This window comes from Nycticebus coucang, chromosome 4, assembly GCF_027406575.1.
Source record: "Nycticebus coucang isolate mNycCou1 chromosome 4, mNycCou1.pri, whole genome shotgun sequence".
In the NCBI taxonomy this organism is placed as follows: Eukaryota; Metazoa; Chordata; class Mammalia; order Primates; family Lorisidae; genus Nycticebus; species Nycticebus coucang.
This window is the reverse complement of record NC_069783.1, coordinates 100697709-100714120: the sequence shown is the minus strand read 5'-3', so window position 1 is coordinate 100714120 and position 16412 is coordinate 100697709. Positions and strand designations below refer to the sequence as shown.

Here is a 16412-nt window from a genome sequence, read left to right as displayed (position 1 = left end):
TAGACACCACTGGCAAGGTTGGTGGTGGAAATTGGTAGAACTCTGTCTAGTTTTGTTTTTCTCATTCTACTTTGATAAGAATGATCAAACAACCATCTTGATGCTGGCAAAATAAGAATGTAACTGGAAGTATGTTTTCTTGATGTGTTTGTCACATTGAGCTATGTGGTCCCCAAGAAACAAACATACATTTGAAAGTTATAGGTTATATTTATGTAGGGAAAAAAACCGACAGAATCTCTGTGGAATCCTAAGTGGATTATATGTGGATTGCTTCCCTGTCATCACACCCTATTTCTTTTTTTGTTTGTTTTGTTTGTTTGTTTGCAGTTTTTGCCTGGGGCCGGGTTTGAACCCACCACCTCCAGTATATGGGGCCGGCGTCCTACTGCTCTGAGCCATAGGCGCCACCCCACACCCTATTTCTTAATACTTGAATTATATGTCATTTGTGAAATTTCATTTTGGTATCTTTAAATGTTCTTTGAATGGGCCAGGTACAGTGGCTGTATGCCTGTAATCCCAGCACTTTCAGAGGCCAAGGCAGGAGAATTGCTTAAGGCCAAGTGTTCAAGACCAGCTGGGGGAATACAGTAAGACACTGATCTCTAAAAAAAGAGAAAAACAAAAATAATGTAGCCTAAACATTTGTACCTTCATTTTAATTTGAAATTTAAAAAAAGAAAGAAAGCTAGGCATGCATAGCTGCCACTTCCACAGTCCCAGCTGCTTGGGAGGCTGAGGTAGGAGGATCACTTGAGAGGAGGAATTTGAGGCTGCAGTGAGCTGTGTCATGTCTCTGAACTCTAGTCTGGTTGGCAGAGATAGACCCTGTCTTAAAAAAAAAAGAAAATTCTTTGAATAGGAAGCAAATGATAACAATAATTTAGATTCTAAATAAGAGTACTTCTTGCTGGCTAGCCTACTAAATGGTAAAGTTAGAGTCTGGAATGGCATAAAATACTTAGTAAAGGATTAATGGGCAGGTAAGAAAAGATCCATTATGTGGTTCCTACTTCATTCTGCCTCACTTGCTTGTCTCTCACACTTAGGAATGTTCACACTTCATGCCTTGGGTACAACAGGTACTCATTTGCACACTCAGTGGACAAGTCAGTCCATTGGGTGGGATTTTCACCTCTGCAGGCCTTTAAGCAGTCTGTGCCCACCGCCCAGCTCTGGGTCAGGTCAGCAGGAGCTCTCCAGCACCAGGCCATGGGCCAAGGATGTGGCCCAGCCAAGAGCGCTCTCTGGGTCACCGTGCTCTGCCACCTTTGACTGCAGGGCTACCAAAAAATGGTACCAAAGAAGGTCTGAAGGATGCTTTCCCCATCCTGGGACTCAAGGCTTTGTGTGTGAGAGATGTCTCAAAGGAAGTTTAATAACTCGATCATCCATGTGGAATCTAAAACTTGGTTGCTACATATTGAAGTGAAGCAAGGCAAGCAACCCAGCCTATTTGTCATTTTTTATATTGAAAGTTTTAGCGTTCTGGGTTTAAAGTAATTTTTAGTTCCACCCCTGCCTGTGTTGGGCAACTGTGCCTTTGCTTCAGTTTTATTTCTTGGAAGTACATTTCCTATGATAAAACAGTTTTCTGTTTTCTTCCTGGTATAAATAGCACACCAAGTTTCATTTTAAGCTTTCAGATGGGCACTGTTCTAACCTCACAACTTGGATTAAAATTTGTTTTTGTAGGCTGGGTATAGGGGCTCACTCCTGTAATCCTAGCACTTTGGGAGTCTGAGGCAAGAGGATCGCTTGAGCCCAAGAGTTTGAGGTTGCTGTGATCTATGATGATGCCATAGCACTCCACCCAGGGCCACAGAGTGAGACTATGTCTCATTTTTTTTGTAGCCAAATAGTGCTCGCTTCTGGGATGCCCGTGGCGCAGCCGCACTCCCCGGCTCCTTGCAGAATCACTTTCTCTCCCAACTCCTTGCTTGCTGGGGTGTAAGCTAGCTCTGTGCCCTTCCCCTGTGTGTCACTGTCTCTGAAATGACAGAAGGTAGAAGAGGAACTCCCACAGCAAGTGAAGGGAAGTAACGAGTCGGAGATGTTGCCAGCGCGGTGGGAAGGAAGGAGAATTTCAGTGGTGCCACAGGGTGGGTGTGGAACTTGAGAACTGAGGCTAGAGACAGCATATGTGAGCTCAGCAGAGCTAAGGAAGTTGAAGGGCGGGTGAGGGGTACCTGCAGATAGTGCTAAGATTTACAGCTAAGCAGTTGAGGAAGGAGATGGACCGACAAGAAGTTTTGTGAGGCAAACACAGCATCTGTGCCCTCCCTCCAGTCTTTCCACTCCTGCAGCACTGCTATAGACAGCTAGAAGCACTGGGGTAGCCCTGAATGAAGGGGGCTGTTTCTCCCACTAGGTGCTAGGTAGAGTGGGAGGCTTTGAGGTACAGGGTGGTCTTGAGGGGCTCTCGTGGGGTCCACCAAACTACACAGGGGGAAGGGTAGGGTTCCTGCCCATGCCCTCAGACTCTCCATCTGATTTTGTAGACTGTAAGGCGAACTTGACTTTTTGAGAATTTGGAAATGTTTAGTTGGGAAATCCATCTGCATTGTAAAAGAAAGCCCTCTCGCTCCAGTGTACGCTAGCTTCCAGGCTTTTCAGAGGTGAGAAACCCCTGCTCAAGGGCCTCTGTCTAATGACCTGCCACTGAAGGTCCTCTCCCTTCAGTGGCCTTTAAGGAAACACATTCTGTGTCCCAGAGCCCTTCCTGTGCTGGGGACAGTGCCCTGGGCCAGCACCTTTGTTTTTAAAGTAATGATGACAAAGTGGAGCTGTTGGATTTTGTTTAAAGCACTCTTCCTCCTAATGGAATCACATAAAGAATGTATATTTCAAAGCTACATTTGTCACCTGCTGTTGGATGTTTTATATGTTGATTATGCTACCCTGCTCCTTGAACATGTGTGTGGGTTGGGGACCCGTGGCACCTTGGTGGAGGGGGGCAAGAGAGCATCAAAAGATGAGGTGAGACTTAAGATGCAATCAGAGAAGAGAGTTTGAGACATACAGTGCTGATGTTCAGACCTTTAACCCATGGGAGGGGATGCCGCAGTTGTGAAACTGCCCAGAACAGGAGACACTTTTCACTGACATCCTTTCTCCTGCAAGGCAGCCTTTCAGCATTGGGCCCATAAGTCCACAAAAGCTGTTCTTTACATCTGGCCCTGATAACGGCAGAGGAGAATGCCACCTCCCCCCCTTGTATGTTTTTAACTGGACCAGTAGAGGTTATGCCTGCTCTACTTTAGCGTGGCTGGTTGCCTGTAGCTTTTTAAATTTTTGCTTTGGAGCATTAGGATCTCAAGTCATATCCTTTGCTTGATTCTAAACAGGGAGCCGGTTCTTGAACTTGAGTTAGCCAGTGACACCTTGGTTCTTCCAGCGGGCATTCAGACTAAGGAGAAGGAGCAAACGGCAACAACAGTTCAGACAGCTGGCATTTGCTTTGATGGTGGGAGGAGAAAATACTCGAATGAGATATGACTTTTTCTTTTTTAATCCCTTCTTGTTATACAGCTTTACCCAGAAATACCCACCAGTGAAGTTTTTATCAGAAAAGGATCGTAAAAGAATTCTGGTAAGTTTGCACATCTGATTAATATTTGTAATATTAATTGAGAGATAATTCACAATCTCAAAAATATTCAGACTTTTGGAGTACAGTCCAGTGGTTTGTAATATGTGCACAGAATTGTGTAACAGCGCCACATTCCTATTCTGTTCTATTTTCACCACCCCCAAAAGAAACCCTGCACCCCTTAGCAGTCACTTCCATTTCCCTTTTCCCCAGCTCCAGGCAACCACTAAAACTACTTTGTGTCTCTGAAGGTTCTAATTTCTACACATGGTCAACACCGCTTGTCTTTTTGATGGTCGCCTTCCTGAATAGTGTGAAGTTACGTACCTCTCTGTGGTTTTGATTCACATTTGTCTAACGATGCTGAGTACCTCTTCATGTGCTTACTGTCCATTTCTGTATCTTCTTTGGAGAAATGTCTATCCAGATTATTAGCCCATTTTTTAATTGGGTTATTATCTTTTCAATATTGAGTTAGAAATTCTTTGTATATTTTTGATTCAAGTTTCTTATCAGATAAATGATTTGCAAGTATTTTTTCCCATTCTGTGGGTTGTCTTTTCACTTTCTTGATGGTGTTTATGGAAGCACAAAAGTTTTTAAGGTGGATGAAGTCTTTTTTTTCTTGTGTGTGTACTGTACTTTCGTGTCATATTTAAGAAGTCGTCGCCTCATCTGAGGTTACAAAGACTTACTGTGTTTTTTTCCTAAGAGTTCTATATGATCCAGTGAGTTGGTGATAACTCCTACAACATCCCTAGGAAATTATACAGCAGAAAAAGAAAAATGGCTTGTCCCACACAAGGAACCTCAATATGATAATAAACAGTGAGGACAACAGTGGATGACATAGTCAAAATGTAAAAAGAAACTGGTGGCCCAGAATCATACATCCAACTAGAAATAACTTTCAGAAATGAAGACATTCATAGATAACAAACAAATGAGAGAATTCATTGCTAGCAAACCTACTGTACAAGCTATGCTAAAGGATGTTCATCAGACGGAAAGCAAGTCATGCCAGACAGTAACTGGAATCCACAGGAAAACTACCAAATAGGAAATTAGGTGATTATAAGACACCCAGAGCAGCTGCTAGTCCTGAAAGCTGCATTTGCAGGAAGGTATATAACTTTTTCTTTTATTTACCTTTTCTATGTTCAGATATGTTTAAATACACAAGTATCATTGTGTTATAATTGCCTACAGTATTCAGTATGGTAAGATGCTGTACAGGTTTGTAGCCTAGGAGCAACAGGCTATCCCAGACAGCCTAGGTGTGTAGTAGGCTGTGCCATGTAGGTTTGTGTGATGCGTTTGAATGGTTATGAAATCTCCTAATGACGCATTCTTCAGGAAGTATCCCCATCATTTACTGCTGCTGATGAAGTTACCACCAACTCAGTGGTTTTAAAAAACCAGAAATTTAATCTCTCACAGTTCTGGAACTGTAAGTCTGAAATGAAGGTGTTACAGGGCCACACTCCCTCTGCAGCAGAGTCGCTCCTGGCTTCCAGTGTTGCTGGCAGTCCTTAGCGATCCTTGGCTTGTGGAGCCATCACGCCAGTCTCTTCTTCCATCATCCGGTGAGTCCTGGAGTGTGTCTCCTACTGGATGAAGGACCCACCCTAAGCCAGTATGACCTCATCTTAATAAAATGCATCACCAAGGGCTTTATTTTCAAATAAGGTCTCATTCTGAGCTGTGGAAAGGACATGAATTTTGGAGCACAATATTCAACCTACTACAATTGGTTTCAAGGTTTTGTCTTTGTTTTTGTTTTAGTATTTTCAGTATGATGTATCTGTGTGCACTTATTTATTTATTTGCTTTTTGGTTCTTATCCTACTTCCATTTCATTGAACTTTATGAATATGTAGATTAATGTGTTCATCCATTCTAGGGACTTTTCAAGTATTATTTCTTTGAATGTTTTTTGTGTTCCTTTCCTTTTCCTTTTTAATATTCCCATTGCTGGAGTTAAATTGAAATCATTTCCACTCAGATCAGGAACCAGGCAAGGTTGCCCATTGTTGCCACTGCTTTTTAACATTGTAATGGAAGTCTTAGCCATCACAATTAGGGAAGAAAAGGCGATCAAGGGTATCCATATAGGGTCAGAAGAGATCAAACTTTCACTCTTCACAGATGACGTGATTATATATCTGGAAAAGATCAGGGATTATACTACAAAACTCTTAGAAGTGATCAAGGAATACAGCAGTGTCTCAGGTTACAAAATCAACACCCATAAATCTGTAGCCTTTATATATACCAACAATAGTCAAGCTGAAAAAACAGTCAAGGACTCTATTCTGTTCACAGTAGTGTCAAAGAAGATGAAATATTTGGGAGTTTACCTAACAAAGGATGTGAAAGATCTCTATAAAGAGAACTGTGAAACTCTAAGAAAAGAAGTAGCTGAAGATGTTAACAAATGGAAAAACATACCATGCTCATGGCTAGGAATAATCAACATTATTAAAATGTCCGTACTGCCTAAAGCAATATACAATTTTAATGATTCCTATTAAAGCTCCACTGTCATACTTTAAAGATCTCCAAAAATAATGCTTTGTTTTATATGGAATCATAAAAAACCTCGAATAGCCAAGACATTACTCAGAAATAAAAACAAAGCAGGGAGGAATCATGCTACCAGACCTCAGACTATACTATAAATTGATAGTCATCAAAACAGTATGGTACTGGCACAAAAACAGAGAGGTAGATGTATGGAACAGAATATAGAACCAAGAGATGAACGCAGCTACTTACCGTTATTTGATCTTTGACAAGCCAATTAAAAACATTCAGTGGGGAAAAGATTCCCTATTTAACAAATGTTGCTGGGTGAACTGGCTGGCAACCTGTAGAAGACTGAAACTGGACCCATATTTCTCACCATTAACTAAGATACACTGTCACTGGATTAAAGATTTAAACTTAAGACATGAAACTATAAAAATACTAGAAGAAAATGCAGGGAAAACTCTTGAAGAAATCAGCCTGGGCGAATATTATATGAGGAGGATCCCCTAGGCAATTGAAGAAACTCCTGGGACCTGATCAAACTAAAAAGCTTCTGCACAGCCAAGAACACATAAGTAAAGCAAGCAGACAGCCCTCAGAATGTGAGAAGATATTTGCAAGTTATGTCTCCAACAAAGGTTTAATAACCAGAATCCACAGAGAACTCAAATGTATAAGCAAGAAAAGAACAAGCGATCCCATCGCAGGCTGGGCAAGGGACTTGAAGAGAAACTTCTCTGAAGAATACAGGCTCACGGCCTATAGACATATGAAAAAATGCTCATCATCCTTAATCATCAGAGAAATGCAAATCAAAACTACTTTGATATATCATCTAACTCCAATAAGATTAGCCCACATCACAAAATCCCAAAACTAGAGATGTTGGCATGGATGTGGAGAAAAGGGAACACTTCTACACTGCTGGTGGGAATGCAAACTAATACGTTTCTTTTGGAAAGATGTTTGGAGAACACTTAGAGATCTAAAAATAGACCTGCCATTTGATCCTATAATTCCTCTACTAGGTATATATCCGGAAGACCAAAAATCACATTATAACAAAGATATTTGTACCAGAATATTTATTGCAGCCCAATTCATAATTGCTAAGTCATGGAAGAAGCCCAAGTGCCCATCGACCCATGAATGGATTAATAAAGTGTGGTATATGTACACCATAGAATGTTATGCAGCCTTGAAGAAAGATGGAGACTTTACCTCTTACATGTTTACATGGATGGAGCTAGAACATATTCTTCTTAGCAAAGTATCTCAAGAATGGAAGAAAAAGTATCCAATGTACTTAGTCTTACTATGATACCAATTTATAGCTTTCATAAGAAAGGCTACCCAATTGTAGCCCAAGAAGAAGCAGGGGGAAGCATCCTACAAGGGTACATGTGAAATTTACTAGGTATAGAATATAAATGTTTCCACACAGTAACTAAGAAAATGCCGTGAAGGCTATGTTGACCAGTTTGTTGAAAACATTTCAAATTGTATATAAAACCAGCACATTGTACCCTATGGTTGCATTAACAAAGATATTTGTACCAGAACCACCCTCTTAGACTGATGATCCCTACTTTCTCCTTCAAACAATGTAATTTCCCCTGGAGAGAGCTTTAGAGTGCTCTATTTTTATTACCTGTTCCCAGGGGGACCCTCTGGGCCTCTGCTGTGGAGCTACAGGGTGAACTTCTGCATTATCTGACAAGACTGGGGTTCTTGGTCTCTTTGTCACACTTCTCTTGGGGTGTCATCTGTCCCCTGTGAGAGTCCCCAGGTGACTGCAGTCCATTATCCTCAGCCTTCCCTGCCTGGGAAGAGCATGTCCTTCCTGGTGAGATACCCTGTCACTTGACTGGGATCCCCATTTTCTAACTGTTTTCTTGGCTGCATCCAGCACACACAGTCTGCACTGGGGGGCACGGGATCCTGTGTCACAGACTTGCTGTTCTCACTCAATTTTAGAGCTTCTTAAATAAACATTACTTAAGTTACGTTTGAGGCAGTTTCTAGAGACATTTTATTTTCTTTTTCATCATTGTTCTCAGAGATTTTTATTTACTTACTTTTGGAGATAGAGTGTCTCTATTGCCTGGGCTAGAATGCTATGGTGTTAGCCTATCTCATAGCAGCCTCAAACTTCTGGGCTCAAGTAATCCTCCTACCTCAGCCTGCCAAGTAGCTGGGACTACAGGTGCCTGCCACAACCCCTGATTGGTTTTTCTAGTTTTAGTGGGGACTGGGGGAGAGGGGCTCACTCTTGTTCAGTCTGGTCTTGAACCCTTGAGCTCAAAGTATCCACCTCTCTCAGCCTCTCAGAGTGCTGGAATTACAGGTGTGAGTGACCGCACAGTTTCTGTTCTCCAGAGACTTCTAGTGGTTACATTTTAAAATAACTTTATCACTTAATGATTGTTTGGGGGAGAACAGATCTGTGGCCTGTACATTGTCATTCTATAAGACATTTTTCATCTATGACCTTAGTATATAAATGATAAGTACACAGGTTGAGTTTTCATGTTCTTTTACCCATCATTTGGGTTGTAGGACTATATGTCCCCCCAGAATACTGTTATTCCTGCATTGGTATTAGATTATTACCTCATACAATCTTTCCTTTCTTTTGTAAATTATCGAAGTCTCTTGCGTTTTCGAGGTGGCTTGTGTAAGTCGCAGCTTAAGCAAACTCTAAAGTCTGTTAATACTTTTGTCCCACTTTAGGGGTTATTTCTTCTGTATCAAAAAGGTATGTGCATTTGAACATGAGTTTAGAAACATATTCTTATCTCAAGTACAGAGAAAAGTTTTTTTTTTAATGTTTTTGTCGCCAGGTTGCCAGATTGATCACAAAATCTAGTGGTATGCACTTGTCTTAGTTTGTTTTGTGCTGCTATCTGTAACAGATAGGCCCGGTGGCTAATAATAAATTGAAATTCATTGGCTTGTGGCTCTGGAGGTTGGGAGGTCCAGTATCAAACAGCTGGCATTATCCTATTGCAGAAGAAAAGAGAAAAGAAAGAGAAAAAAGGAGCCACACTCGTTCTTTTATGCAGAACTTACTTTTTCACAGGGCATTAATCCAGTCATCAGGGCAGAACTCTGATGGACTAATCATCTCTCAGTTTGGTCCCACTGCCCAAAACTGCTGCACTGGGCATTAAGTTTCTAACACATGCCTTTTAGGGGATACATTGAAACCATAGCATTCCACCCCATCCCCTAAAATTGATACCCTTTTCACATGCAGATGCATTCAGTCTATCCCAATAGCCCCAAAGTCTTAACTCTTTCCCACACCAATTCAAACATCCAAAGTCTCATCTCAGCATCATATGGTTGAGAGTCAAGGCATGATTCATCCTAGGCAAATTCCCCCAGCTGTGAGCTTGTGAAAGCAAAACAAGCTATCTTCCTCCAAGATGCGAGGGGGAGACAGGCATAGGGTTGAGGTTCCCATTCTAAAAAGGCGAACTAGACAAGGAGAAAGGGGTACCTGTTCCCAAGTAAGTCCAAAACCCAACAAGACAAGTTGGGCATCAGATTTTAGTGCTCCAGATTGTCTTCTGGGACTCCCTGTCCCGTATCGTGGGTACACTGGGATGGAGACCCTCAAGGCCTCAGACTGCCCTGCCGCTGTGGCTTTCCTGGGCTCAGTCTACCCAGCTGTTGTTGCAAGTCTGAATCATGTATCTGTACCTTCCCTAGGCTGGTGTTACACTCTGGTAGCTCTACAGTTTCTGGGTTTTAGTGGCCACGCTGGTAGCTCTACAGTTTCTGGGTTTTAGTGGCAACTTCACCTCTATGAGAACTCTCTGTCGGGGCCTTGCTGTCCAATACATCCTTTGAAATGTAGATGGTGGAAGCAGTGTCCCCATAGCTCTTGCATTCTGTCAACCAGCCATACCTTCCAGAGTGGTGGCCTGAGCCGCACCTGGGCTTGGCTTGAGCCATGGCTGTGGTGTCTGAGGAGCACTGAGCCGAAATGCAGGGAGCAGAGCCTAGAGGCAGGACAGGGCAGTGAGTGCTGACCTGGAGCACCTCTCTGGAGACCTTATCCTCCAGTTTCTAGCTTGCCTCCTCGATCTCTGAAATGCCTTAGGGTCATTCCTCCGTTGTCTTGATGACTAGAACTCGGCTTCCTTCTGGCTGTGCTAATCCCGTTATCAAAGGTCTATTGGTGCAGCCCTGAAAACTCTTTCATTCTTTATGTGGCTAGGCTTAGGATTTTCTGATTTTTTTTGTTCAGCTTTGCTTTGTTTCCCTTTTAATTATAAATTCCTTCGTTGAATCATTTTTCTCCACATTTTACTATTTGCAGTAAAAAGAAGCTATGCAACTCTTTCAATATTTTGCTTAGAAATTTCTTTCACAAGCTCTCTTAGCTCACCACTCTTAAGTTCTGCCTTCTATAAAGCTCTAGGACACGGACACACATCCTTTGTGATAAGGATGACCTTTACTCCAATTTCTAATACCTTGTTCCTCTTTGACGCCTCGTGAGAATGGCCTTCTCTGCCTGTATTTCTACCAGCATTCTGATCACACCCTCTGAAGTCATCTTGGACTCTGTACAGCTAGCTCTCTTCTCCTGTACCCCTGGTTGAATAGCCTTCAGTGCTACATTCACGGCACTCCAAGCCTTTCCAGCCTTCTCCTGATTCTCTCGGCCTCTGCCTCTCATCCAGATCCAAAGCTGCTTCTTCCTTTTCAGTTATTTATTATAACAACAGCTCATTTCTCCTGTGTCAGTTTTCTGCTTCAGTTCATTTTATGCTGCTATAACAAAATACCTAAGATTGGGTAATTTATAAAGATCAGAAATTTATATTGGGTCATGGTTCTGGAGGCTGGGGTATCCAAGATCAAGGAGTTGGTATTTGGGGAGCACTTTCTTATCCTGTGGTGGAGGGACAAAGAGTAGGCGAGAAAGACAAAAAGGGCAGAACTCATTTTTCTTATGGAAACCACTCCTGGATAATGAACCTGCTCCTGGTCACCTCTCATTAAGCTCCACTTCCCAACACTGTTACACCGAGGATTAAGTTACCAACAAATGCTTTTTGGAGGATACCTTTAAACCATGGCAACACCGATACAAGAACCTTGAACAGTCTTGCTGGGGTGTTCTTATTTCCACGTGGAGTGATCTTCCTATTGATTCTGAGCCTTGTAGAATCTATTTCACTTTGTACATCACCACAACAAATGGACTTCGTATTTTTCACTGATCTGTCTTCTCAGAGTTCAAACCCATTTCACAGTCATTTAGTATCACGTCTGGCATTTTGTTGCTAAAACTTAAAGCCTTTTTGGTAATCGTTCAAGCCTTAGGGCAGCTTCCACAAAAAGAAGAGGTTTGTTCTGAAATACATTCTTTTTGCTAATTTGCTAAGCTTAATGAGTTTGAATGCTGCTTTGAACTGGACTGCTCAGCTGCCTATTAGTTCCTGCAAAGGCCAGAAAAACAGTACATGGGGATGGGTGTAAATGTTGTAAAGCCACAGACCTTGTGTAAGTTGTGGTCCATTTCAGTGTAAGGGTGTTACCTCTTTTCTACTACTGTCTTGGGGTGTTAGCTCCTTGTTATTCAGAGGCTGTGCTTGTGATTAGTGTTCCTGATGAAGCTTTGTAAGTGGTAAGCTTCCTCTTGTTTTGTTTCCTTCCATTCTAAATACTTGCCTAATGGCCTGAAACTGATTAGGACAAAAGATAGTGTAACTACCCAGCTATGTTATACAACTCTTTCCAGTATTTCAGACAGAAGGGCCTGTTTCTAGAAAAACAATTCCAAACACATTTTATTCGATGCTAAGGTGCTTCCCATGATTGTACAGCACTACTAATACTAGTAAAGATTGCAGGCTCTGTGTGCTGGATTTCTGCTGTCTCTGTACTGTCCACCAGGTGTTTTAGGTGCAGGGATGATGATAGAATGCCATGCAACATCTTATTCTCAGAAACATTTGCATTTAGATATATAGAGGTATAGTAAAAGGGGTTCATTTATTTTAAAAAGCTGTAATTTTTTGGCATTTGAAAACCATAGAAAACTGAGAATGATGCAATAAAATGAAGATAAAATGAAGTCCCATCCCATGAGTTAAGCACTCGTGGTAAGTCAAATTTGGAATTCAGTTATTTTTTCCAGAAAATCCTTTTTCATCATCATTTTTCAGGTGTACCAGTAGAATGTAGAAGATAAAACCAAAGCCAGACACATTGACAGGTCATGGCGTGAGCGTGTGATCAGGAAGAGTGTTATTGCTCAACTGGGTTCTTTTTAAGCCCATTGTGCAGAAAAGAGCCAGTGCACCGAGATCGCACAGGTACAGCCGAGAAAAGAGTTTCATAACTGGCTGCTGAACGGGAAGACAGGAAGATGTTCCCAAATCCACTTCCTGGGCAGTTCTAGGCAGGGAATTTTGAATGGAAGTTGATGGACAAGGGGACTAAGGAATTGACAGTGCTGCTGGTTGGGTCTGGGGTGAGATCTGGGGATGTAGAAACTGCATTCTTGTGTTGAGACAGTTCTATAGTGTGAGTCACTGATCCAGTTGGTATCATTGGGTCCATAGGAATTCTATACCCCTTAGAAGATAGTCTTAGGTTCCACAATAGAAGTGTTAAACATAGAAGCATTAGGGAAGATGTAAATCTTGTGACCAGACTTGTAAGCAGTAAGCACTTACAGGGAAGCGAATTAAAAAGCAGGAGCTGGTTAATTCTCAGTTATGGCTATACCTTGCAAAACTTAAGCTGCTAGCAAAGCTTTAACTTCTTCATTTCAGTTGATTTTATAGGGACGATTTCAAGGCCTTAGGGCAGCGCCTGTGGCTCAGTGGGTAGGGTGCCAGTCCCATATACCGAGGGTGGCGGGTTCAAACCCAGCCCGGGCCAAACTGCAAGAACCACCACCACAAAATGGTGTTGTGGCGGGTACCTGTAGTCCCAGCTACTTGGGAGGCTGAGGCAAGAGAATCGCCTAAGCCCAAGAGCTGGAGGTTGCTGTGAGCTGTGACGCCACAGCACTCTGCCGAGGGCAATAAAGTAAGACTCTGTCTCCAAAAAAAAAAGTGTAGCGTTAGTCTTATCGTGACTAATGATCTGAGGGTTTTAGATAAAAGCCCAGCTTCTCTGGGTATCAATCTCTTATCTTAAGCAGAGGGATTTAGAAAATGATGCTCTCAGTTAATTGAAAGCTGTTGAGCACCAGGAGGTCGACTCTGAGCCACTTGGCTTTAAGCTATTCTGTTGGTGTTTGCATCAGAGCATACATGACTATCTATCTACTTGGTGGTTGATGGTGGGTTGTTCTTGGGCGTCAGCTAACGTTACCCCTCACCTACCTGATAGTCTTTACCCAGGTGGCTTTGTTCTCTTTCAGCCTTGGTAAACACTGTGCATGGTGTCTGAGATTGCCTTTGAACAGGAGGTTCATGGAGAATTATTTAAAACCATAGACCTAGGGGTTTCTTTGCTTTTTATTATGGGTAAAAAGAATCGGTGTTTTCCTACTATTAACTTTTTAGTTTGAAACAAGAAGGTAAAGTGAATAAGAATTTTTGTGAAGAGACAGTGGGTTGGAGAATAGAACTCAGTAGAAAATACAGTCCCAAGTGTGTTTACCGAGCTTATTCTTTCCACTGCCACAACCTATAGCCAGCCCCAAGATGAAGCACTTTTTGTATCGTGCCCTCTCCTGTTACACTATTTAATTCCAATAGCATTTTTTTGTTCACATAAAAATTTTGTTCAAACACAATTGACTTTTTGCATCTGTGGTGGTTCAAGTTCTATTGTGGCTGAATTCCTGTCGTGACCCCTCATAGCTGCATCCTTTTACTGTCTGCCTGGGTAGTTGACACTGCGTTGTGTTCACATTGACACTCAGAAAGGAACCGAACAGTAGAGCATAATTACTTAGGGCTCTAGTCCATAAACAGTATCTCTTGCTTATCACTTTGTTCTTATAAACGGTCACACCACTGCCCTATAGCCTGGGCAAAAGAGCAGGATCTCATCTCTCTAATAAAAGATAGTTTTGAAAACTATATTAGTTTTCATAAAGTTTTTGAGTCCAATTTAAGTATTGCCTTTTTTTTTTTTTGAGACATAGTCTTACTTTGTCACCCTTGGTAGAGTGTGGTGGCATCATAGCTGACAGCAACCTCAAACTCTTGGGCTCAAGAGATTCTCTTGCCTCCGCCTCCCGAGTAACCGGGACTATAGGCACCCACCACAACACTGGGCTATTTTCTAGAGATGGGGTCTCCCTCTTGCTCAAGCTGGTCTCGAACTCCTGGGCTCAGGCAACTCACCTGCCTCAGCCTCGCAGAGTGCTAGAATTACAGGCGTAAGCCACCACTCTGGGCCTGCATTTTTTTGATAATTCACTAAATCTGCATTTTGCTAATCAAGTTTTCCCTGCAGTAATGATAAAAGTTGGCGGCAATACAACCACATAAGCAGTCTGCAGCATCCCTCTTTTTATAAAACAAGAACCTTCCGATGATGTGAAATTCTCTGTCTGGGAAGACATTTTTAAACAAGTAACTATGATTTTTTTTTTTTTGTAACTATGTTTTTTTATATTATTCACTGGAGGATGCTTTGAAATTTCAGGCTTCTGGGAGTTTACAGACTTTGCTCTGCAGTAAGAGTAAGAGTAAAAGATGTTGCTTCAAAACCTTTGCCATCTTCCTTCCCTCTCCTCCTCCCAAATTTTAAGTCAAAAACGTCTCTCCATGGAGTCCATCATCACCGTGTCCTCATGTGTTTCTGAGATGTTTTGCACACACTGTCCTGATGCAGATCACCGGCGGTGCGGGGTTTGTGGGCTCCCATCTTACGGACAAACTGATGATGGATGGCCATGAAGTAACCGTGGTGGACAACTTTTTCACGGGCAGGAAGAGAAACGTGGAGCACTGGATTGGACATGAGAACTTTGAGCTGATTAACCACGACGTGGTGGAGCCTCTGTACATTGAAGGTGGGTGAAAACTGTACACTATTACCATTTAGAACTGGAGAGGTGGTATAGCCAGAGTGACTGGATCCTGAGGGTAAGCTGAGTCAGCCACATGGAATTATATGTTGTCTTCTGTTTTTGAAATGGTCTTACTGTGTAAAAGCCACTGTGCTAGTTTCTGTAGAATAGTGTAGAATATCTGTCTTCACTATTACTTGGTGCCCTCTGGTTTTGAACTTCACGGAGCTGTTGAAGTAGCATTTGTGTAATCCATTTCTGCTGTGGTCTGCGTCCTCCCCAGATTTTTATATTGAAATCCCCGAGGTGATGGGGATTCTGTGATAAGGAGGTGGGGCCTTTGGAAAGTGATCAGTCATGGAGACAGAGCCCTCATGGATGAGAGTAGTGTTTTTATAAAAGAGGTCCCGGAGAGCTCCCTGGAGCCTTTCACCTGGCGAGGACGCAGTGAGAAGGAACCCTCCCTGAACCAGGGAGCAGGCCCTAACCAGGCAGTGAATCTGCCAGAACCTTGATCTTGGACTTCCCAGTCTCCAGAATTGTGAGAAATACATTTCTGTTGTTTATAAACCCCTGGATTATGATGTTATCCCTATTGCCTAAGGAGTCTTTGACACCTGGCCATTGCTTTTAACTGCCTATGGGATGTTAGCTGATATGGAATTCTAAGTGAATGACATCTTACAGGTGTTTGAAGTCCTCTAGTAACTTTACCACTTTAGAGGAATTATGGCTTAAGTCTATAGTGGGTTGAGTGGTAGCTTGCAGAAGATGTGTCTTAACCCTGGAACCTGAATATGACCTCTATGGAAGAAGAGGTCGGACCTCCTTCTTCAGACCCCTTTGCGTGTGATTAAGGAGCTTCAGAAGCGTTCAGCCTGGATCACCAGGGTGGGCCATGACTCCAGGGATAAGTGTCCTTATAAGAGACAGAATTGGTATAGACACAGACAAGTGGGGTGAGGAGGAGAAGGCCCCGTGAGGACCGAGGCAGAGAGAGGAGTTAAGCAGCCCTGAGCTCAGGAGCATCTGGAGGAAGCAAGGAGGGATTCTCCCCAGTGCCTGGAGGAAGTGTGGCCCTGCTGACACCTTGTTTTCAGGTGTTTGGTTTCTAGAACTGTGTAAAAATTAATTTCTGGTGTTTTAAATCACATAGTTTATGGTACTTTAGAAACTGCAGCCACCAGAAATAAATGCCGGGGCCTTAGGTAGACTCAATGCGCTGAGTCTCCCTTGCTCCCCTTTCTAGAAGAAAGGTCTCCTTGCTCCCAGATCCTCATCCCA

At 42.5% G+C, this 16412-nt stretch overlaps 1 protein-coding gene across 2 annotated transcripts in view; it reads left to right on the top strand.

Moving 5' to 3' along the window:
* Nucleotides 1-16412, top strand: part of UXS1 (UDP-glucuronate decarboxylase 1) — a 91943-nt gene that overhangs the window by 33639 nt on the left and 41892 nt on the right. For both annotated transcript variants that reach the window (XM_053588155.1, XM_053588154.1), the window contains exons 5-6: nucleotides 3535-3595; nucleotides 14951-15131. In XM_053588155.1, coding sequence (XP_053444130.1) covers nucleotides 3535-3595; nucleotides 14951-15131 — 242 coding nt within the window. The remainder of the gene's footprint in view (nucleotides 1-3534; nucleotides 3596-14950; nucleotides 15132-16412) is intronic.